The 24,458-nt window shown below is 44.5% G+C and overlaps 1 protein-coding gene across 2 annotated transcripts in view; it reads left to right on the forward strand.

Moving 5' to 3' along the window:
* Positions 1-24,458, forward strand: part of ARID1A (AT-rich interaction domain 1A) — a 69,553-nt gene that overhangs the window by 17,791 nt on the left and 27,304 nt on the right. For both annotated transcript variants that reach the window (XM_032612956.1, XM_032612965.1), the window contains exons 2-4: positions 8,708-8,920; positions 10,225-10,677; positions 11,682-11,798. In XM_032612956.1, coding sequence (XP_032468847.1) covers positions 8,708-8,920; positions 10,225-10,677; positions 11,682-11,798 — 783 coding nt within the window. The remainder of the gene's footprint in view (positions 1-8,707; positions 8,921-10,224; positions 10,678-11,681; positions 11,799-24,458) is intronic.

Here is a 24,458-nt window from a genome sequence, read left to right on the forward strand (position 1 = left end):
TGTAGAAACTGAGGGACAGAGAAGTTGAAGGCATTGTGGAGGCAGAGCTCTTAGGACTTACTGTGTTGAACCAAAGCGTTTCCTCTCAGCATGAAAGAGGTTAGGAATTGCCAAGACCTCTAGAATTCCACTTTCTCTTTCACAGTCCCCTTTCTTTTCCTCTTTTAAAGTAGGAAAGTTTGTTTTACACACGGATGTCTACCTTCCCGGAGTTTATGTTCTAGTCTAGGATGCAGACAGTGAACAAGGTAAATAAGTAAAGCATATAGTATTGTTAGTAATAGGTGGTCAGGTGAACAAGGCAGTTGGGGATTAAGTATAAGAATTTGGGAAATCTTGGCTTTGAGAATGCTGCTTATTTGGGAATCTGAGGTCCGTTCCTAGTTTTTCTCTATTGGCCAGGCACTGCCCTCTTCAGACCATAGGTTGGCTAAGGAAGCTGAACGTGATTCTGAGTTCTAGGGTCATTCTGTGCTGGAGATGGGAGGAGATTTGGAGGGAGGCCATGCAGCCCAAATGCTCCCAGACTGGACATGAGAATTGCCCGAGGAGATTCCTGGCCCCATCCCAGAGCTGCTGATTCAGAATCTAGAGGGCGGGATTCAAGTGTGTAGCTGAAGAGGTTAGGTACAGCCTGATTAGTGCCTACCCCTCTCTCCCCAGTTGATCAGAGAACTGGGATTGAAACTCAGGCATTGTCTTAGTCTATCTAGTGTACTCTTTTCACCGTGTTGTAATGCTGTCTTACTCTTGAGATTAAAAAGTTGTAAACAGGGGGATGTTTAATTTTATCAAATGGCATTTCATTCTTGTTTAATCATTGTCTTGGGGCCTTACTGTTTTATATATTATATACCTGGGTTTTAAGTAGTACCTGAAGAATTCTTTCTCAAGAAGGTATGTGTCTTTCTTAGAGGCTTTTGTAATTCATTGGAAATTGGGAGAAATTGGTTAGCTAAGTTTGGTCTTCCGAAAAAGGGATCATCATTTTTGGAAGAGCACTTTCTCTTTGAAAGGTGGCTAATGAAAGTGCTCTGGATGAGAAGAACTTTATCATTTGTTGGGGAATTTATTACTTTAATGCTCTACTTGCTTTATTTGAAGAGCTCTTTCAGGACCCAGCGAAGAAATAAAGAAATGCCAGCCACCTGGTTGTGGTTTTTCTGTCACGCCTCTTCTGGGGGACAGCTGCGAGGTGGTTATTACGGTTGGCTCTCATAGTTTGTTTGAGTTTTGTGGAAGATTCAGTGACCTTTCCCCATTCGGTCTCTTTTTTCTACCCTTAGTGAGTTTTTTTTCTGATTTTCTGGTCTGGAAAGATGGAGCACAGTAGCCTAAATACCTCTGAGCCAGGGAGAGAGCCAGGCATCTTGTGTTGTTCTCTATCACATTAGAGACAGTGTGGGTTGGAAGGTCCTGAGTCTGTTGTCAGGTTGCAGCCCCTCCTAGGAGTTCAGTCAGCTTGATGCTTCAGGTCATGTCTTTGAAATGGGCTCTTAAGGCTGCAAAGGGGAATGTGCCCTGATCTTCAAGAATCGTTTCTGTAAACAGAATGGGGTAGATAGAACTTTTAATTGACTTTGGGTTTTTTATTTATATTCAACTTGGACACTTACGGAACGCTGAAAGAATTTTTTAAAAAACTGTCTCTTTCAGGTGGTAGTTGTAAACTAGTTGTTGGTAATTCCTCTCTCACCATAGGCATATGGCCAGTTTGTTGAGAACTGGAATGAACTAGAGCTAAAATGAAAGAATTGTTTTCAGTCTCTTGTGAAGTAGAAAAATGGGGTGTGATTCTCAGGTTATGAATGATAAGAAACATAGGCTGAGTGGGTTGATCTCCTGGGTCAGGTGTTGGTATATCTGATGAGAGATTTTTATTTTCTTATCATCAGTATAGCTTCAGGAAATCAGTGATGTCTCTGGTGAGGCCAAATAGGAAGTGAAGAATCTCTTGTTATCCTGGGTCACATAAACAGTGGGCACATGACTGTTTAAATGCAAAACAAAATGAAGGGAAGGAATCTCCTTATTTTAGGAGGCAGGGTCTGGGGATAGAACTAAATGCAGGTTTCTGGGCAGTTTTTCCTTGATTGGGGTTGGGCCCCTAGACCAGTCTTCAAAGCCATGAAGTGTACTGGAGGAGTGAGAAAAAACAGGATGAGGATACAGATGTCTGTGTGGCTGGGGAGGGGGGCACTGTGAGAATGATTTATGCTGGTCAGCTCACGTGTATCGGGGTGCAAAGGGTGGTTCTCTCTATGGAATCTACTCTGTCCTTCCTCAGATCTGAGTGTGGGGCCACGTGGAGCTTGCGGGAAGCTGAGAGCACGTTGGTTGGGAGAGGCCTTAACTTTTGTATTTATCCCTCCCTGGAATGCTCCTCAGTAGGGGAGCGTCCCATAGGGAAACTGGATCAACAGCTGCCGCCTGTCCCTGTAATCACAGGAAGCCGAGGCTGGGTGCCTTTGTATGGGAGCTCCACAGCCAGACAATAGTTTGTGCTGGCGGGGCCATGTGGCGAGTCACGTGACCTGGGGCTGTTTTCTGCCGGGGTCCTTACCCATCTGTTCTTTCGGCTCTTTCTGGGTTATCAGGCGCCAGTCCAAGTCCTCCCAGGCAGCCAGCTTCATGGCCAGAGATTCCGAGCACTAACCTTCCTGGCAGGGGTGGTGCGGCTTCCGCGTTTATGCAGATTAGCCATGTGTTTCTCACTTCAAGGCGTTCCACAGGAAAAGCCTTTTCCTGTGTTTGGCTCTCAGTGGGCGGTTCCCAGCTTACTGTACTGGGACTCAGCAAGCAGCAGGCGTGCACGAGAGGGATCACAGTACACTGGCCCCCTCCCATTCCACCTCCAGTGCTACGTCACCACAACACAACCGCTCGAGCTCTCATACTGTTGGTGTCATTCATTCGGTGCCAAGATTGCTTTAAAAAATTCCCTTGGCCCCAGTTCAAACAGGAGTACAGCTGGGATGTGTTAGATTTTAGGCAGTCTGCCCTCAATTTGAGATGAGTTATAAATAGCAGTGCCGACTTCCTTAACTACCGCTCTCTGAGGTAAAATGCAGGTTAATTACTGTGGGAATCAATTAGGTGGTTCTTTTGGTTAAAGAGCCAGGGATGCTTTTTTTAATTGTTGTTATTAAAAGTCATACAACAAATCTGGCCAGGAATAAATTGAAAGCGCAATGAGTAAGAAATAATATTCTAGGTTTCTACTAGCCTCAACTAGTTGGCATTTAGGGTGACAGGACAAGTGGTAGTCAGGACTTCTGCTTTCTGATGGACACATTTTTGGCAGCCCGGTCCATCTCTCTCCAGTCATGTTCTTGCTGGTCCTTGGGTACCAAATCTGGCTCCTTTGGTTTGCTACACGGTCACTTCCTTTCTGCATCTTTGGATTGGGACTGAAGCCTGGAACTTTCCTCAGTTGGACTTTTATTTCAAGAAAATTAAGAAGTTTCTCTTTCCTGGTGCCACTGCATGTGGTGTGGTGCATTTTGGTGAACAGTATCTCTCACTTTGAAGTTGGAGTCCCTGTCCCCGCCTTCTCTGCTCTCTTCTCCATCAGTTGTGATCAGAAGTTGGAGAATTTGAAGTCCAGTGTGTTATATCTCAGCAACCCCTTAGGTCGTTATGGCTTTCCTTGGTGCAATAAGAAGTTGTAAGGGATTCCATTAGCCCTCTGATCTGGAGGGGCTTTTAATTCCATTTGCTTAGAGCAGGGAAACTCTGTGCAAGTGGTTAGTCTGTAAGCTGTTTGTTCTGAATATATTCAAAGGGACCAGCCTGCTAGGCATCCTTGCCTTTGATGCCTAGGGAAACTGCAACTTTTGATGCATTTCATTTGGCAGGCAGTTTGTAACACGTCCAGTGATCTGGAAAGAGATAAGTGGTGAATAGAGATGGGGGTTTTCTTATGGCTCTTTTCCTCTTTTTTATTTTTATTTTTTATGAATGCAGGAGAGTATATAGCAGGGGGCCCGACTTCCCTGATCAAGGGGGCAGCATTTTCCTCTCAATTATGTGTCTTTGTGGCAGAGCCTTTGCTTTTGAAGTGTAATCACAGTAATCTACTCCTGTGGTTTCCCATTGAAGGGATTTCCTCTCTGTCTTTCCCAGAGAGGAATCTCTGGCTCTTTGGTGTTTCCCATCCTCTGCCTCTTCCTTGGTGCCTGCAGACTGCTGATACTGGTTTTTCTATCTTGTATGTAGTAGGGATTTTTCTCGGCTGAAATTGCTACTTTCCAAAAAAACTGATTAGTGAAGATTTAAGGCCCCTTCTCTGTTATGAAAGATTGGAAGATGACATTTCATCTATAACTGCAAATCACAAATCTTTCACAATGGTTTTAAATGTCAGAAGTGTGAGTTCAGTCCCTGCCTACCTCCCCTTCCGATATGAGCAGATGTTTAACTTTGACATGAGACCAGAGTAATCTGGTTGAACCGAATATATTTTAGTTGCTAGGCTGTGTATTCCGTTTATTATAACTCTTTAGTGAAGGGAAGGGGTCAGAAATCTGATGTCCAGGAAAGGGAAATGTCTTAATCTCATTTTTTAGAATAAGAATTTTTTTTTTTTTGCGGTACGCGGGCCTCTCACCGTTGTGGCCTCTCCCGTTGTGGGGCACAGGCTCCGGACGTGCAGCCTCAGCGGCCATGGCTCACAGGCCCAGCCGCTCCACGGCATGTGGGATCTTCCCGGACCGGGGCACGAACCCATGTCCCCTGCATTGGCAGGCGGACTCTCAACCACTGCGCCACCAGGGAAGCCCTAGAATAAGAATTTTTTTAACTTGCGTTTATTTTTAGTCTGCAAGGAATTTCTAAAGTAATGGAAGAATCCTTGAACCCTTTAGTAGCTGTCCTCAATTGGGAGTGCAGGCACCCTGATGTGAGACATGGGGCGGGGGTGGTGAGTAGGGGGGAGTAACTTGCCTTTAGCCTTTTGTTTTTAAGCAGTGTGTTTGTGGATGCCTGTGTGGTTTGAAGACCTCTCTGGTTATAGGAGAGGCACTTAAGGATGGCACTTAAGAGTCTCCTCAGAGCTGTGCTCATTCTTCCTTGACTGTTTGTTCTACCCTCCCCTTTGCTTTTTCAGTTCAGTCCCCATTTTTTTCTGCCCTCAAAGTCATAACCTGGTTTAGGGTTTAGGGGTGTCCCTGGCCCTTTGGCTAGGTGGTTTAATCTAGGCTTTCTTCCCATAGTATCCCCTACCCACTTGTTAAAGTAGGGCAGCCTGGCACAGTGAAGTTCCTGAGCCCTAGTTCTGCACTTGGGGTCTTTCGGGGGACTTTGAAGATAAAATACCTGATCTCCGATTGCTGAGAACTTAGTCTCGAGAGATGCAGTCAGTTAGCTGGACAACTAAGTGCTAAACCTATGATTCTGACTGATTTTACAATAGGACATTTAGAAGTGTGAAAGAACAGAATGTGCTAAAGAAGTGGGAAGTGGCTTCATGTTGAAGGGTTGGGTTTCTGCTGGTGGAAGCCATTGTGGACAGGAGGGCGTGGCAGGGTACTATTGCGTAGAGCTGGACACGTGGGAAGTCTGGCATGAGGCTGAAAAATGCGGAGAACTGGAGCACTGTGGCACATTTTAGAGCCAGGCAGAAGCACTATTTATCATTATTGATAATAGCTACTATTCATTGGGTGTTTAAGTACCAGGCACTGTGTGAAGTGTGTTATGTGCATTTTATGTTTTTTTTGTTTTTGTTTTTTGGCTGTGTTGGGTCTTTGATGGTGCACGTGGGCCTTCTCTGGTTGCGGTGAGTGGGAGCTACTCTTCGTCGCGGTGCGCAGGCTTCTCTTGTTGCGGAGCATGGGCTCTAGGCGTGCGGGCTTCAGTAGTTGTGGTACATGGGCTCTAGAGCACAGGCTCAGTAGTTGTGACGCACGGGCTTAGTTGCTCCGCAGCATGTGGGATCTTCCTGGACCAGGGCTCGAACCCGTGTCCCCTGCATTGGCAGGTGGATTCTTAACCACTGCGTCACCTGGGAAGCCCCAGTTATGTGCATTTTAGTTAAAGAATTGATGTGCTCAAGGTCAGTGACAAGAGTTAGGATTTGAACCCAAGTCTGTCGATTTATTACTTTCTTTGCTCTTTCTATTTGATACTGTACATGATGTGGTAGGTAGGAAGTTTGGGGCTGTTGTTGAGCAGGGGGAGGTGAAAATGATTTGTGAGTATTGCTCTAGAACTGTGCGATCCAATATAACCACCGGCTGCATGTGGTTATCTGAATTTAAAGTATATAAAAAGAATTCAGTTCCTAAGTCACACTAGGCATATTTCAAGTACTTAATAGTCACACAACACAGAAAATTTTATGGGGCAGTGTTTCTCTAGATCACTGGTTCTCAGCTAGTAATATATATTAGAACTAGGGAACTTCCTGGCAATCCAGTGGTTAGGACTTGGCGCTTTCACTGCCGTGGCCTGGGTTCAATCCCTGGTTGGGGAACTAAGAACTAAGATCCCACAAGCCATGCATTGCCACACACACACACACACGCACGCACAGACACACACACGAATCATCCAAGGATCTTAAGGGGTTTAGGGGGAGGGAGCCCAAGCCTTTCTAGACTCGCTAAATTGGAATCTCTAGGGAGAGGCCCAGGCATTTGTGCAGCTTCTCACATCTGATCGGTAGCTGTGGTTAATAGCTGCTGCTCTAGAAGCTCCGTAGTAACCATGGTAATGACTGCCCCTTGTGTGTTGAGGAGATCTAGACTGACAGAGATACCCAGAGTGGGCTGGTCTCTGTTCAGCAAATGTAGTCTCTTCACCTGGGGGCCACGTGGACAGCAGCTGCAGTCTAGGATAAGATGAGGATCTCCTTGTTATTTGCGGCATGATGTGTCTGTGTAAGCCCCTGAGGTCTTTGTAGGAGAGAATGGTGATGTTTTGGCTCCATTGCCAGGTGTATCTGGGGAAGACCACATGCTATTTATTACTCACTAGTTTGATTGTTGAATTTGAACTTCCTAAACAGGCCCAAAAGAATCCACGTGGCTCCAAAGTTATGATCGGGAATGTTATTGGAGCTTCTGATACAGAGGCAGGTCTGGGCAAAAATTGTTTAGTTATGATTGTTGGAAATAGCACTTTAATGATATTGACATGTAGTAGTGATTTGGGACACGGTTTTACTATGATTCTCGTAGTTTGGAAACTTGGGAGGTTTCAGTGTTTACCTTTTAAGGTGAGATTTCAGCTGCAGCCTAAAAGAGAACTTCGTTTCTGCTTTTTTTCGGTTAATATTTAGAAGAATAGTCTCTGTGGCTTTTTATCTTAGCCATTTTCCTCATGACAGCTCGACTTCTTCATTATTATAAAACACTTAGGTAGTGTGCTGCAAAAAAAAAAAAAATTAGAATAATTTATTAATTATAGAATAATAGAACCAGAAGGGAGCCTAGGTGTAATCTAGGCCAGTGGTTCTTAAAGTATGGTGGTCCCTGGACCAGCAGCATCAGTATCACCTGGGAACTGCTATAAATGCATATCTTAGGCCCACCCCTCAACCTACAGAATCGTACCCTGGGGATGGGTCCCAGCAGTGTGTGTTTTAACAAGCCCTCCGGGTGATTCTGATGCATTCTGAAGTTTGAGAACCACTGAATTCCTTAATACCTACTCCCCATCCCCAATTTAAGATTCAGTTTTCAAGTTTTACGTCAGGTGCAGGCCTACTTGGCAACTTGGGTGTATCTATTTAAGTGCTTAGAGATACTCCTTCCCTTCTCACCACCAGTAGATATAGGTAGGCATCTCTGGGAGGGGAAAGTGTGCTGGGCCTCTGTTCTACGTAGCTCCAGTAAGATAAAATTATGTCAGAAAGTGAATGAGTTGACTGATCCTGTTGCACCACAAAGAGCTGGAAGTTATGTTTGTAGCCAAATACCTATGAGCTTTGAGGTTCCATTATTGGTACCTCTGCATCTTGTTTTTTAGAGAGACATAATCTCTACCTGCCTTATACCCTCAAGCTCTTGAATATTAAAGGAGGTGAACTTTTCAGTTGAATTGTACAAGGCTCTAAATAAATTCAGGGTCACAATTCCCTCAACAACTGTAACTTAGCTATGATACCCAGTTGGAAGAAAGCATAAATTTAAGTCCTCGTGCCATAGCACAAATGGGCTCTGGATGTGCAAGGAAATAAGTTGCCACTGTTTAAAGAATAAAAACATCTAGAGGCTTGTGTATTTGAATTCCCTACCACAGTATTAAAGCATCAGTTCTGGTGTTATTTTTTTTTTTTTTTTTTTTTTTTTTTTTTTTTTTGAGTTCTGGTGTTATTGAACAGGATCATGGCAGAGTATAGCAGCACCATCCCCTCCCAACTGAAGGGCCTTTGTTCTCATTTTTCTGTACCATAGAGTACGTGTATTCATTGCTCCACACCTGGCCCGTTCCTTGGATCTCAAGTAGTACCACACTTATAAAGTAGTATATAGCCTAGAAGATGCTTTCACAAACCGGTGGTGTTTCCATTTTACATATGACAAAATCAAGGTTCTGAGGAAGGTTAAATGACTTGCTCAAGGGTTATTGGGTCTATACCATTACTTTATTTCATAGTAACTGTTTTCCTTTGTGGCATACAGACCTGTATGCCAAGGTTTGTGTTCATATTGGCTAGAGGACATCAAAGCTTCAGGTTAATGAAATGCTCTTTATTTTGTAGCCATCCAGTCCAATGGATCAGATGGGCAAGATGAGACCTCAGCCATATGGCGGGACTAACCCATACTCGCAACAACAGGGACCTCCATCAGGACCGCAGCAAGGACATGGGTACCCAGGGCAGCCATATGGGTCCCAGACCCCGCAGCGGTACCCGATGACCATGCAGGGCCGAGCGCAGAGTACCATGGGCAGCCTCTCTTATGCACAGCAGGTAGATGTTGACTCCGATTACCTCAATCCTTGTTGCTGTCCAAGATCTGGTCTTCAGCTATAGAATCAGAATGTGTCTTTGGCTTCCAAACCTCTTGAAAGGAACATAGGCCAGCTGACTCAGTTAGTTTCACTGTGCTATGTACAAGGCCAAGGTTGTGGTCACCATCGCATGTGTGTGCTTGAAGGAAAACTGCTCCCTGGCCACCTGCTATACGTATCTGTCTTCTTTGACCTGGCTGGCCTGCTTGTACCCACTGAATGGCGATCTCTGAAGGAAGTGGGAAGAAAGAAAAAGGCAGTGGCTGAGCACCAATCAATCCACTGCTACCAAGAAAAACCGCTCATACCATGTGCCCTGGGGAGAGAAGAGGCCCTTCATGTTCTCAAGGCCTTCAACATACAGCTGTCTGGTTTAAAGTGAATGTTTAGAAGGGACTGGGAGTAGCAGGAAAAGGGAAGATTGAGCAGTAAAGATGCTAACAGTGCTATTGCAGATGCTAAGATTTTACTCATCTCCTTTTATCTGACCATCCGCACCATCATCTTTTTATTGCCATTTTTTGTTTTGACAGCATTTTCTACCATTTATATGTGAGTGATATTCATACCGAAAATGGTGAGGGATAGAATATAAGACGTAACTTTACTTCTAAGACTTGAAAGCAAAGTATGCCCTTATATAAAATCACTTCTTTTTTTTCAATGAGAAAATGGAGGAGAGTTGGGAAGGATGTTATTGGTCTTTTTTTACCCCCTCCTTGCCAGATATATCCCTGGTGCCTAGAGTAGTGCCTGGTAACAAGTAAGCAAGTAGGCTGTCAGATACTTTTTGAATGAAGACTAAATGAAAAAGAGAACCAGGGTAGTTTAGTGATTGGCATACCATCTGGCTTACTAAACCCTAGGTTTTCAGTCGGCTGAGCCAGGCTGCTCTTGACTCTTCGTTGTGGCTAGGATACAGATTCCTAGCGCTTATAAAAACAGTCTAGGCCATGATAAAAAGAGTAGACTCATTGGTGAAAACAGCTGTTCTTGAACTCTTGTAAGTTGACCAGATTTTTATTAAATAGTGTAAATTTTCTGCGAATGAATGTAATCCACTTAAGAACAAACCAACTAGGAACCCAGCCTGGCTGTCCTTCCTGGCTCAGTTTAACAGGGTTGGTAGAAAAACCCTGGGCTTTCTAAATGTGAGGCTTGGCTTGCCGGCTTTGTATACCCATCTTCAGGGCATGGCTTCTGACATAATCACCTTTCTTCATCCGGAAGGGTCAGTGCTAAAAGTATCCTTTCCTTTTACAGATTCCACCTTATGGACAGCCAGGCCCCAGCGGGTATGGTCAGCAGGGCCAGGCTCCATATTACAACCAGCAAAGCCCTCACCCCCAGCAGCAGCAGCAGCCCTACTCCCAGCAGCCACCATCCCAGACCCCTCACGCCCAGCCTTCATATCAGCAGCAGCCTCAGTCTCAGCCACCGCAGCTCCAGTCCTCTCAGCCTCCGTATTCCCAGCAGCCATCCCAGCCCCCCCATCAGCAGTCCCCAACCCCGTACCCCACCCAGCAGTCTACCACCCAGCAGCACCCCCAGAGCCAGCCCCCCTACTCACAGCCGCAGGCACAGTCTCCTTACCAGCAGCCGCCACCTCAGCAGCCAGCATCCTCGACGCTTTCCCAGCAGGCTGCGTACCCTCAGCCCCAGTCTCAGCAGTCACAGCAAACTGCCTATTCTCAGCAGCGCTTCCCTCCACCACAGGTAAGAGGCCCCTTCCTCATGCCCTTCCCTACGTGTGACCGCAGACTTTGGGGGCTGGTGTCATGAGAACTTTGCCTTACAAAATTGGTTCTCTAATTGAAACTAATAAAGATATAACTGCATAAAAACCTGTAGCTCTCCATACTCATGAAATAGGGCAATGGAAAGTTGCATAGGCAGAAAAGAAATAAAGATAATGGGACTGATTTTTTTTTTTTTTTCTTTTTTTTTAACTCAGAATTCAGAACTTGAGCATCCAAGTTAGTTTGGTCTTTTTTAAAACAGTCGCTTTGGGAGGCTGTACTGTACATTCATCCAACTGCCATTCCATTCTGCTATTGCTCAAAATATTTTGGAGCCCTTCATTTGAAACTGCTGTCAGAGCTGACATCACATTCTTTAGAATAGTCTCAGTGGTAGCAAATCTCTTATTTTTTTGAGAGTGGATTTGATTTTGGGAAATAGCTAAAATTCATCTGTAGCCATGTCTATGAACAAGGTAGGTGATAAAGTCTAAATAACAACTTGGGCTTTATTCTTTAAGGAGCAGAAAGAGGAGAATGACTGAGTGATGACAGGTCCATTAAAGATTTTGTGCATTGATGGCATTGTTGGAATAAATATCTTTAAAGGAAGCAGTACTCATTTTAATGCAGAGGTCCTAGCGTGAGTTTTTTGTTGGTGTTTTTGAATCAGGTGGTCTCATTCCTTGATAGATATAACTTGTAGTTAGCTAGACTTTAGCATTTATCCCCAAGTAACAGCTTTCTGTGGGTGGTGATAAATGGTCAAGAGTGCCATCAGAGAGTCTTATGTCCACTGTTGACATTCTTAAGAGCCACAACTTGTTTTTTTCTGCCTTTGGGTAATATTGTGTGTGATTGGGCAGTCTCTCACACCTAGCTTCCCCTGTTGAAGAGAGTCCCATAGGCCTTTCATCATGAAGCAAGCTTGCCTGGTTTATCAATACCAAGCTCTCACAGCTTTTGTTTTTCTTGTTTTAGGAGTTATCTCAAGATTCATTTGGGTCTCAGGCGTCCTCAGCCCCCTCAATGACCTCCAGTAAGGGAGGGCAAGAAGATATGAACCTGAGTCTTCAGTCAAGACCTTCAAGCTTGCCTGTGAGTATTTCTGCCACCCTCTAAAAGATGATGGGGGCAGAGAGAAAAGCAAAGAAAACCAGTTTCTGATTGGATGTTTTGGTGGTATTGAGCTAAATGAATGATGAGCTATTCCTTGAATTCAGGCTCAAAATTCTGAATAGGAATTTATGGACTGACCTTATAGAATGTCTGTTTTGGTTGCCTGCCCAGGGAGGAATATGTGTGTGATCTCTGTTTAGAGATCTAAACACTGTTTTAAAGTTTTTTTGTTTGTTCATCTTACTTTGAGGGCGTAATTTTTAGGTGTTTGTCTGAGCGGTAAGCTAGGAGGTAGGATCTGGGGTGCATTCAGCATGGATTGTCACATTGAGCATGACGGAGTAAAAGCAGATTTTCTAGTTGTTGTTTTGTGTGAATAGGTGCTTTTGTCTAGTAGAGTTTTTGGTGCCCAGGTGCTTGGTTAGTGTTTATAGAATGGACTGACAGTATCCTGAGAAAGACAGTGTGGTTTGCTGATTAAGAGCTTGGGCTCTACACTCAGAGTTCCTGGGTCTGCATTTTGACTCTGCCGCTAACTCTGGATCCTTGAGCAAGTCACTTAACCTCTCCGTGCCTTAGTTTTTGCATCCGTAAAATGAAACTCTTTAAGTACCCACTTCATGGAGAGGTTAATATTAAATAAGTTTATATAAAGAGAGTACTGGTGCTTGTAGGTGCTCCATAAATGTCAGCTGTTATCATCATCATCTTAGAGGGACTATACTTGATACTCAAAGGCAGTTAACACCAACCATTAAATAGCAGGCTGGTTCTGGGAACATTTACCTTTCGTCTTAGCTCTGCCGGTACACGTAGGCAAGTCACTTAGGCTGGGCACAGGAATAAAATGGGATGTTCTGAAATCTAGTAAGACTGCAGGTAGCAAACCTTCCATTACAAATCTGGCTTCGGTTTAGGAAATGGAAATTCAGCCACAGATGCAAATAAGATTCTTTTGAAATTTTGATTCTACTTGGATTTGAAGCTTGTCTCTTCATTTATTCTGACTTTGGAGAAAATGGTTTTGGGATCTTTAAGGAATAGGTGGGAGGCAGGAACTCACTTCATCGTGAAGCCTCCATGGCTTCCCTTGAAGATCTCTGAGCCATAACCTTAGTAGGGCAAGGTCTGTGGAGTCCCTCAGCACCTGTAATTCAGGCTTCCCAGGCCAGGATGAATAGCTATTGTCAGATGGGACTTCGGAGACTGTTGACTTTCTCAGCTGAGGAATTGGGGGAGGAAGTGTCTGAATAAGGCAATCACTCTTTGTTCCCTTCTCATTAATGTCTGTTGCAATCCTTTTCTGCATCCTGAACTTCACTGGAATGTGCTTTTTAACCTGATTCAGTCAGAACTGTGTAACCACTCCCTCATCATCTACGGTCTGTAGCTGAATCTGGGTGAGGTACACAATATTGTGGCAAGAATCCAAATCGGTGGATTTCTACCAGTGCTGTAAGTTGCTCCTCATCAAAAAGTTTCTGCTTGTTTCTAGTGACCTTTTGATTGGACTGTATTTGATAGTTTTTAGTCCTGAGAAACCTAGCATACAAACATGTTGTGTGTCTTTTGAGGGTTGAGGGCCTTATACTGTTGAATCCAAGAGCTTGATTTGACCTTCTGAAGTGAAGACACTGGTAGCCTCTTGGGCCCAGGAGAGGGTTGTCCCTGGGTTAGCCTATCACAAGAAGCATTCCCAAGTTCAGGCTTCTACTGTAGATTCATACAAATGGGTCATTTGCTTTGTAGTAGAAACTCCATGTGAGAGGTGAGCAGGCTGGGTTATTGGCATCTTGTTTGTTGAATTGCTTTTTATCCCTCTGCTACTTGGACAAAGGAACAAAAGGTGGTTTACTCTTCGAAATTTTGGTTTGATGCCAGATTTGCCTAGCCAGGCTGGGGAAATAGTCACATCTGAAGAAGGGAGAAGGCTGGATTCCCTGCAAGGGGCCCACTCCTTTCTGTAGCAGGTGTGTTAAGGGAGCCCTAAGTTCGCCCGTGAATCCCTCCACTCAGCACGTGTTTGTTTGGCTCCAGAGCAGATGCTGTGCTGACTGGAGGGCAGCCCCATCAGTGTTCCACATCCCTCTTTTCAATCATTCGCCTTTCTGGCTTAGCCCTAAAGGCATTACGATTGTGACCCTTGACTTAAAGGCTCAGTATGGTTTCTGATCCTGATTATTACAAAAATTAGATTTTGAGGAGTTTTTGCTCAGCTATTAATGCCAAACCATTTAGCTACTATTATCCTGATTATGTTATCCCTCTATTAAAACCTCTCAATTATTTTTCATTAATCTTAGAATAAAATCCAAAATCCTTATTATTACAAAGGCTATTCTCCGCCCCCCTCCCCGCCCTCCCTTTCTGACTTAGTAGGTCTGGAGTGAGGTCTCAGAATTTGCATTTCTAACAAATTCTTGATGCTGCTAGACCAAGGATGGCACTTTGAGAACCTCTGCTTCATCCTTTTTTGCTCTCTGCCCTCTCAGTTTCTGTAAGGCCCCATGCCTTTTCTGCTTCCAGCCCCTTGCACACAATCTTCCCTTTGCCTAATACACTTTTCCTCCTAACTTTTCCCGTTCATATTTCAGACTACATTTTCAAGATCATTTCCTCAGAAAACTCCTTCCTAATCAAGCTTCAAAACTCAGCTTAAGGGGCTTCCCTGGTGGCGCAGTGGTTGAGAGTCCGCCTGCCAATGCAGGGGACGCGGGTTCGTGCCCCAGTCCGGGAGGATCCCATGTGCCGCGGAGCAGCTGGGCCCGTGAGCCATGGCCGCGGAGCCTGCGTGTCTGGAGCCTGTGCTCCGCAACGGGAGAGGCCACGACAGTGAGAGGCCCGCGTACGGCAAAAAAAAAAAAAAAAAAAAAAAAAAATCTCAGCGTAAATAACTTCTATGATGCCTTCACTGACTTCAGACAGTTTTTAAAATGAATTAATTAATTAGATTGTGCTGGGTCTTAGTTGCGGCAGGCAGGCTCCTTCGTTGTGGCAGGTGAACTCTTAGTTGCAGCATGCAAGTGAGATCTAGTTCCCTGACCCGGGATTGAATCTGGACCCCCTGTACTGTGCCACCAGCGAAGTCCCTAAAGGTGGTTTTTATTTTATTATTTTAAAAGCCTGCAATATTGAAGATATATGAAAAGGTATAAAAAATAATTAGTTGCCTGAGTACCCATCTTTAGAAACCAAACCTTGCTGGAACAGGTAAAAGCACCTTATATAGCCCAATGGGATCACTTCCCTACCCTTGTGCCCAGAGAAGCACTATCCTGTATCTGAGGGTTTTTTGCTCCATCTTGCTAGAGTATTTTGCTGATACTTCTACGTTGTTGGGTCTTTTCCACTAGACAGAAAGCTCTTGGAGGGTAGGCACTGTGCCCATAACACGTATCGCATTATACCCAAAACCAGTGGTTCTCTACCTTGGCTGCATGTTAGAATTACCTGGGAAGCAAATGATCTTTAAAACCAATGGCCAGGGTTCACAGAGTTCTGATTTGTTTGATATGGGGTGAGGCTTGGGCTTTGGTATGCTTAGAAGCTGTCCTGGGTGATTCTGATTTACAGCCCCTGTAGAGATCCACTAGTCCAAACTATGTCAGGTTCCTTTACTGTAATAGACCATCTTAGTGCCCATGCTTCTTGTCAGTGCTTATCTCAAGGGTAATTTCAGTTACTTATTCCAAGCTTAGTGAGGGTAGACTTGCTTTGTCTTGCTCAATGCTATCATAGTGCCTGGCATATAGTAGGTTCCAACTCATTGAACAAATAAACCTGAGCAGGTTCATTGATCATCCAAAAAGTGTATGGCTGACAGGGGACAGCGTGACCATATTACCAGATTGTTGTTTTCACTGCTAGTGCAAAGCGGTTATCACAGACTGATATGGGAATGCCCAAACTTCATTTTAGAGGATAGATTAATTTATTTGTGCTGCCTGACAGTGGCCTTAGGAAGAAATGGGGTTGGGGTTTGTCATTATCTTATAGCTACCACTTCACCTTATGTTAAGAAGGTCCTTGGGACTTCCCTGCTGGCGGTCCAGTGGTCAAGACTCAGTGCTTCCATTGCAGGGGGCACGGTTCAATCCCTGGTCAGGGGAAGTAAGATCCTGCATGCCACACGGTGCAGCCAAAAAAAATAAAAGAAAGAAAGAAGGTTCTTGTAAGGGGTGGGTGAGCAAATCTCTAGGTGTTTCATTAAGTCTTCAGTTTTCTTTATTTTGGGTCAAAATCTGTAAGGGAGTCATCTGTAAATTGGTTTCTGACTTTTGATTATAGTCATTTTTGAGAATGACTTGGAGTTGCATCTTGAAAAGCTTCTATTTAAGTGATTCATTCAAGTGTATGTGGTTTCCTTGGAGTAATGACTGCTTCCCAAATTTTTCTTACTGCAGCACATTTGTAAATTTACATGTTAGTCTTGAAAGTGTACCTGGGATAGAGTTTCCATTCAGTGGTGCAAAATGGATATAGGATTAAAAGCCTTGATCTGGTAGAGGTTAGCTGTATCACTGCTTCTCAAACTTCAGCATGCATTAGGAATCATCTGGAGATCAATTAGAACAAGATTACTGACCTCTACCCAGAGAGATTCTGATTCAGTAGTTGTGGGGTAGGACCCAAGAATTTGCATTTCTAAGAAGCTCTCAGGTGGTGCTGTAGTTCTAAAGACCATACTTGAATAACAATGAGCTTTGGTAGTCCTTTGAAAAGGGAAGAAAAAAATGACTAGACTAGGAAGCCACAGTGGCAACTTGAATAAGAGTGGTGGTGACTTACACTGTCGTTTGACTCTTGATGATCTGGAGGGAAGACTGCGGGTTGAAAATGAAGGAGGGGAGAACTTGGGAGAGACAGACTGCCTGCAGCTGTGCCCCCTGCAGTTTATTCCGAGGTTAGGGCAGCCCTTGCGTTGCCAACACACCCTGGGAGCTCTCAGCTCTGTGTCACTGATTGCTGGATCCCTTGTATAAGTTGTTCACCAAATCCTAGTCTACCTCAGAAATGGCTTTTAAATCCCTTGTCCTTCCTCGTTCGTTGCCTTTCTTTCAGGCCCCCATTATCTCTCACCAGGTGTTTTGCTACAGAGTCCTAACCTGTTTCTTTTCCTTCCAAGTCTGTCCTCAACATAATCACCAGAGTGATCATCTTAAAAAATCAAACTTGGCAAGTTACACTATTGTTCTAAAACCTCTGGGTACTTGTTGCCTATAGGTTTAAGCCCAAGTGTGACATACAAGTTCCTTTGTGATCTGGAGGATTGAGGATATTTTAAAAAGAAAAAGAAAAGTAGGTAAGTTCCCTGTCTTACCTGTAAAACCTGGCACCCTGTTTGCTGTGGTTGTCATATAGGAGGCAGAATACACATTAGACAAGGGTTGAACTTTGATGACTTCTGAGGTAATCTGAGCTCTTAAGTCGGTGAGTCTGAGTATGACATGGTTGCAACCCTCAAGGATCCTCCTCTGTTTCATTAGTAAAATAGATGGAAGAATGTGTGCCTGAATGTTACAGTGAGTGCTATCAGGGCTTGGTGAACTCAGTGATCCATTTATGTCTAAATAGTAGAGGGAAGACATCATGGCAGAAGTTTAGTTAGAATGAACTAGGTATGGATGTATTGGGGTGGTTGCAAAGGAAAGTACAGCCTGAGCAGAGGCTTGGTGGGGGTGGGATGCAGTGTGGATGACACTTAAGAGGGGCTGGTCAGGATCAGGCTTCCCGGGGTGGGGAGTAACAAACAGGATGGAAAGCTAGATCACAGGGGCTGGAGCCCTGGTAGGATAAGGGAGCCATTTGGATCTTATCTCATAGGCCTGCAGATATGTAATTAGGGCAATTACATGATGAAATTAATGTTTTACAAAAATGATCCATTGGTGTGTAGTATAGTTTGAAAAGGGGATAGTCTGCAAGCAAGGGGATAAGTTAAACTGTTGAAATAGTTCTGGTATTCAGTGGAGTTCTACCCCTCTGTCTCATTTACATAACCACCTAGTCTTAGTTGTGAGATGCACAGGAAAGAATCTAGAACTGAGAATAAGTGCATTCTACTGGCTGGAAAATTTAACCATGTTGTATACTGGGTTGGGGCGGGGGTGGGGGGATCTCATTGACGGAAATAGAAAGGTTAATAGGAAAACTCATCTTTGAGGAGAAGTTAAGTTCCATATAGTGAGATATGGAAAAACAAATGCTTAGTTACTAGTTGGAGATAGGAGACTGAAACTTGGGTAAGAGCTGAGTCTGGATAGAACTTGAGAGTTGTCTGCATAGTGGTTAATAGTTAAACCATGGAATGAAGTTAAACCATGGAATAGTTAAACCACCCAGACCATGCAGCATGGAGAGAGGAGCCAGATGGAGCCCTGGACAATGCCTGTGGTCACTGAGTAGAAGCACCCAACACGTAGCTGGAGAGATTGGAGGGGGACCAGGATCGTGTCATATTTCCATATTTCTGGAAGCCAAGGAAGGGACAAAGATGGTGTGCATCTAAAGTATTTTCAAGGAATATAAAGTTAGATTTGTCATGAAGCAGGTTACTGGAATACTTCTGAGGTAGAGAGAAAACCTAATTTCTGAGGGCTGGAGGGAAGGAAATGAGCAAGGGAAAGGTGTAAGGGTAACGAGCACCCTCGAAAGGCATGGAAAGGGAGGCAGCTGAGTCGGCCTGAATTCCTAAGCTTCATCTCAAGACCCACATGTGTATAAAGCAGATAGATACAGAATGGTGACGTTGCTGGCAGAACATTAGGAAGGTATAAACAGGCACATCTTTCAGGAGTTGCGAGAGAAGGGAATCAGGGACACTGGGTTAGCTTAAAAGGGACACTATATATCCTTGACTGAAAATGTCTCAGACACTGCCATTGAAGATCTCAACCATATTTGTTTGCTCTGGTTAGATAGGAGTGGAAGTTGTTGATGCCAGGAGTGAGGTGAACTGGAGTAGGATTTTTTTTTTTTTTTTTTTTTTTGCTATACGCGGGCCTCTCACTGTTGTGGCCTCTCCCGTTGCAGAGCACAGGCTCCGGATGCGCAGGCTCAGCAGCCATGGCTCATGGGCCCAGCCGCTCCACGGCATGTGGGATCCTCCCGGACCGGGGCACGAACCCGTGTCCCCTGCATCGGCAGGCGGACTCTCAACCACTGCACCACCAGGGAAGCCCAGGAGTAGGATTTTTAATGTCTGTTAAATTATCTAAAGATACTGTTGTATCACTTGGGTTTCCAAGCCCTTCTTTAGATTTCTGCTTAACAACAAAGTAGCTATTAGCACTCATGCTTTACTACTGTGATGTTCTCAAATCATTTGAGAGCTTGGGTTATAGTGATCTGGAAAGAGGAAATGGGAGGGAACTCTTGTAGAATCTGAATCTTAGAGGACAGGAGTGAAGCCAGGAAAGGATCTACAGCCAAAACGAATCTTCCTGGAAAGGCAGGAATTGAAATGTATTAAGTTGAATAATCACTTCTATTTTACATAAGAAGAAACTAAGGCTCGGAATTGGGATTTGAATCCAGTTTTTCTCTGATATTTTAGATGAAATATTTCCTTTAGCATCCCACCCAGCAGAGGAAAGTCATGGACAATCTGATTCTCTCTTAATGTTTAGCCAAAAGCCTGAACCCTTTGTCATTTAACATTTACTAGAATTGTCCTAAAAGAAGAGTATAAATGTATTTCCATTTCCCTTTTTTGCTCAGACCTGCCTGTGATGGAGGCATAGATGAGTTGTGAACTGAAGGCACAGGGAGGAGTGGGAGAGGGAAGATGGCCAAATCTATAGGTCAGGCCTGCTGGAGGTACTAACCAACTGGGGAATCACCTCAAACTGAAAAGTTGACAAAAGTGTTTCTTTGGTTTCCTTGTGTTGTATGGGAGCCTGCTCTGTCTGTGCCTTTTTAAAAATTTTTTAAGTCTATTTTTAAAAAATATTTATTTATTTATTTATTTGCCTGCGTTGGGTCTTCATTGCTATGCACGGGCTTTCTCTAGCTGCGGCCAGCGGGGGCTGCTCTTCGTTGTGGTGTGTGGGCTTCTCATTGCGGTGGCTTCTCTTGTTGGGGAGCACGGGCTCTAGGCCTGTGGGCTTCAAGTAGTTGAGGCACGCAGGCTCAGTAGTTGTGGTTCACGGGCTTAGTTGCTCCGTGGCATGTGGGATCTTCCCGGAACAGGGATAGGACCAGTGTCCCCTGCATTGGCAGGTGGATTCTTAACCACTGCGCCACCAGGGAAGTCCCTGTGCCTTTTTTTTAAAGCAGTGTCCTGATTAATGCTAAAACTTTAATCAGTTAGATCCTTGGTACTGGGGGAAATGTGGTCCATTATCTAGCAGCACAGATATCACCTGGGAGCTTGCAAGAAATGCAGATTCTTGGGCCCCATACTAGCTTTATTGAATCCAACACTGTTAACAAGATCTCCAGGTGATTCATGTGTCTTATGGTTCTGAAGCAAGGAGGAGTTAGACCCTGAAAGCTGAGAGTAATATTTTCAAATAAAATATCATGCCAGAGACTTTGGAATACAATAAATTTTACCGTGTCTAGTAAACCAGTTGTTTTGTGGGTGCTCTGGGGGCCCTGACTCCCTGTGCCTACAGTCCAGACACTATTATGGGGCCATCTACAGCTCCCAGCATACCTCTGCAACCTCATCTCTGGCCACTCGCGTGTGCCTTAAGCTCCTCACAAGCCGTTGTCCTTCCTGCCATTGTCCTTTTGCTTAAGGTGTGCGTGTGATCTCTGCTTCCCCCCCACCCCCAACCTTTTTTTTTTTTTTTTTTTAAGCCCAGCAAACTTCTACTTTGGCTTCAAAACCTAGCTGTGAAAATGCCTTCTCTGGGACTTCTTCCCATTTTCTTCATGTTGACGTAGCATTATGCTGGTACTTCTGCTTGAGTACTCAGGCCTGTGTCTAATACCTGTGTCAGGCAAATACTTAGTAAACCTTTGTTGACTAGCCCCTAGGTTCTTGCTACCTACCTGATCTTGGGGACCAGCTTTTTGTTGTCTAGGTTTATTGGTGAGGGGCAGGGGGGCGGAATGACAGAAATTCTCTAAAGGCTTAAAAAACTGGAATGTTTGTGAAGGATTTTAATTTTACACTGTTAGTGTTTCCTTTCATCACATTTCATGGTAAAAGGAGGCAGGACCAACGGTTTTTGCCTAGGTTTTCGATGGCTTAATTTTAAAGGGATAACAGAAATGTCACTAGCAATTTTGGTACCCAGAGAAGCTGGGCCATTCTGAGGTTGGTGACCTGTTTTCTTTATATCTGACTGAGTATCTATGCTTGCTCCCCTTGAATTGTAATCCAGGTGCTCTTAGAAAGTCTCATAAAGGAAATCCCCACCCCCTCTCACATATCTGCCCAGACTGCTCAGAGCAGCATGTACCCTGTGCAAGTAGCTGTCCCTTCTCTAGAACGCCGGTTCTCTGGCAGGACTAGCCAATCTGCTTCTCCATCTTAGTCACGCTGCTTTGGCCCTGATACTGCCTGGCGCCTGCTGGAGCCTGTGCTGCTTGCAGCAGATTACTGTATGCTTGTTCCTGGGCCCATTTCCTGTTTCTATTCTAGTTGCTGGTGGCTCAGCTCTGCTTCCTGCCTGTGTGTCTCACACAGATTCCTCTTGCTGGAACCTTTTGTTTTCTTCAGAACAACTTCATTCTGAAAACTAACTGAGCCTTAGGTCTAGTGTTATGGCTCCTGGGCGCAGTTAGCGTTACTGAGGACTGGTGGGAAGTACCCCATCCCCACCAAGCATATCACTTCGATTTGACCTTGTTTTTCAGTTTGTCCCCAGTCCTGCTACAGGAAGCTGGTGGTTCTACTTCAACCAGAAATTGGTATAAGAAGATAAACTGGGATCTTGTAGGCCAAATGTATCTTCACTTATTAGCAGTGCAGGGCTGTCAGGACTGTTGTGTCCTGGTTCTTTACCACCTGGAGTATGTAAAACATACTTCCTGCTGCTGAGGAAGACATTGGTACCCTTTCTAGCCCAAGCCCGGAGAATACTTATTTGGGCTTGGGCAGGTAATGCTATCTCAGCAGAGTAAAAGCTTAACAGAGAATATAGGGATGGAAAGGAAAGCATGTGCTGACTCAACCTTCCAACTTATGTGAGCAGTTCAACACCCCTCAGAGCTCAGAGTGGGAGGGAGAAAGTACAGGAAGGTTGTAAAAAAGGAAGAAGTGAAGGAGGTTGTCTTGGGCAAATGTATTTTAAAGTTCTAGGCTTCCCCATCTTGCCCATTTTTCCCCAGAAGACTCTGACTCAGGGAATATGCTTTGTGAATAATTCTCTTCTTTCTCCTTCACAACTACTCTCTTGGGATCATCTGACAGTACTGTGTCAGATAGAGTGATTTCTACACTGAACCTAGGCCATGCTAAACCCTAGGTATGTTTAATAGAGAAGTATTTAATATAGGGAATTGGACTTAAAAATTGTTAGGAGGATTGAGGGAGCATGCTCTAGGCTCATCCTCCAGGAATTGGGATCTAGACCTAGATTTGACCCACCACGGGAACTCCTGCTTGTGAGTCACTATCAGATTGAGGGCTCTAAATCTGCTGTCTAGGGATCAGTAAGCTGGAATCAAGAAGCAGCAGCTGCTGCTACCAGAACCAGCACCCAGTTAACTGGGAGATGAAACCAAAATGCGCCTGTAGAAACAAGTGAAGGAGACAGAAGTATGATCACTGCCATACTTTGATCTAATCTTGAGTCTGATTCTAATTAGCAGAACCTGAATTATAGCCAAAACCCATCTGCAGGGATTCTGGGAAATGTAGTTTTTAGCTTTTTAATCTCTGCAATTAGGAAAAGAGTAGAATGAAGTTAGCATGAGCTACTCCACAGAATATTCACCACACTTAACACAAACACCACCATCCCCCCTCACCCCACTCTTTACATATATGAGGAATCCAAGACCCAAAAAAGTTAAAGGACTTGACCAAGGTCATTCAGTAAATGAGAACATGGGCTTCCCTAATAGTGAAAACCCATTGCTTTTACTATTAGGACAAACTCCTATAAAGGGTGAGTAAAAAGCTCCTTTAAGGGAAGGAAGAGTGCCATATTCAGAAAACAGACTTTGGGGGCTTCCCTGGTGGCACAGTGGTTAAGAATCTGCCTGCCAATGCAGGGGCACGGTGCGAGCCCTGGTCCGGGAAGATCCCACATGCCACGGAGCAACTAAGCCCGTGCGCCACAACTACTGACCCTGTGCTCTAGAGCCCGTGAGCCACAACTACTGAGCCCGCATGCCTAGAGCCTGTGCTCCGCAGCAAAGAGAAGCCACCGCAATGAGTAGCCCGCACACCGCAACAAAGAGTAGCCCCTGCTCGCCGCAACTAGAGAAAGCCCGCGCACAGCAACGAAGACCCAACGCAGCCAAAAAAAAAAAAAAAAAAATACATTAATTAATTAAAGAAAAAAAGAAAACAGACTTTGTCTTCCATATTCTCTTCTCTTTGAGGAAAGGGAAGGAGGAGGTATGGAGAGATGTGGGGTTGAGACTTCTAGGCAAAGGTAGTGATACTGTAGCTTCTGGATTTGGGTCTCTCCTCCATAGGAAGATGTAGGAAGCATTTACTATGGAAGGAAGAAGCCTCAAAAACTAGAATTTCTTGAAATTCCTGAGTCACCGTATGGATGAACTCAGTTGCCTAGGTGACAGTAGCTTTCCTCCATCTATCTCCCCTTCTCCTTCTCTCTTGTTGGTGCTTTTATAACCTGCAGAGCTGTCTGGGAGACTACCTTGGTGAAGTACATGCCCCAGTTCTGCCATTGTCCTTCTCCAAGAAGACCAAACAAAATCCAAAAGCTAGCCCCTAGATTTGGGATTGTGAAGCTGTTTCTTGTCTGTCTGGGGAAGGTGGGTGAGGGGTAGCTTGGACTTTCTGAACAAAGTCCTCCTAGAAATGCTATATTTACAAAAACCACTAGGGCCCCCCTGCACCAGAGTGAGAATCTTGGTCCAGAGAGGAGGGCCCATGGGTGTGAACTATGTTAACATACCTGATAAAGCAAGCATGGAATCAGCTCTGTTGTCTTTTTCTCATATTTCTAAGATATTTGATGTTCTACCTGAAAGTTGTGATGAAACTGGTATGTGATCTAGTGCTGTCCCTTTGGGGGCCAGTGCTTGATCTCTTGCTCCATCTACTTCCATGGCCAGAACCTATTTCTCCTCCCTGGTGTCAGCATGGAATTGGCTGGTATTGTGATGTAATCTCTGATTGCTGTGAGGCGGAGCTCATCTCCAGGCTGTTAGCTTGCTTCCCATTGACCTTTCCCCAAGGGAACTAAGAAGCCGTGCCTTGTTGAAGGTGGGAACTAGAGGTTGAAGGTTCAGACTGAGAGCAAATCTGTCCCTTAAGGCCAGCTTTGTTGTGGGAGGAATATTGACGGTTGTTTACTGAGGTGAGTGAAGGTAGTTTCCTGATATTTGAGGGAAGGTAGGAGAGAAACCAAGTTCCAAATAAATTCACTGCATCTGTATTCAGAGGAACTGTCATCAAGAATATTCGTTCTTTTCCTTCCTCGTCTTTTGCTTTTAGGACTTGACTATGTCTTTCCCTGTGTACAGAGTTGTTGTTGTTTTTTTTTT

Source organism: Phocoena sinus, chromosome 1, assembly GCF_008692025.1.
Source record: "Phocoena sinus isolate mPhoSin1 chromosome 1, mPhoSin1.pri, whole genome shotgun sequence".
NCBI classification, from domain to species: domain Eukaryota; kingdom Metazoa; phylum Chordata; class Mammalia; order Artiodactyla; family Phocoenidae; genus Phocoena; species Phocoena sinus.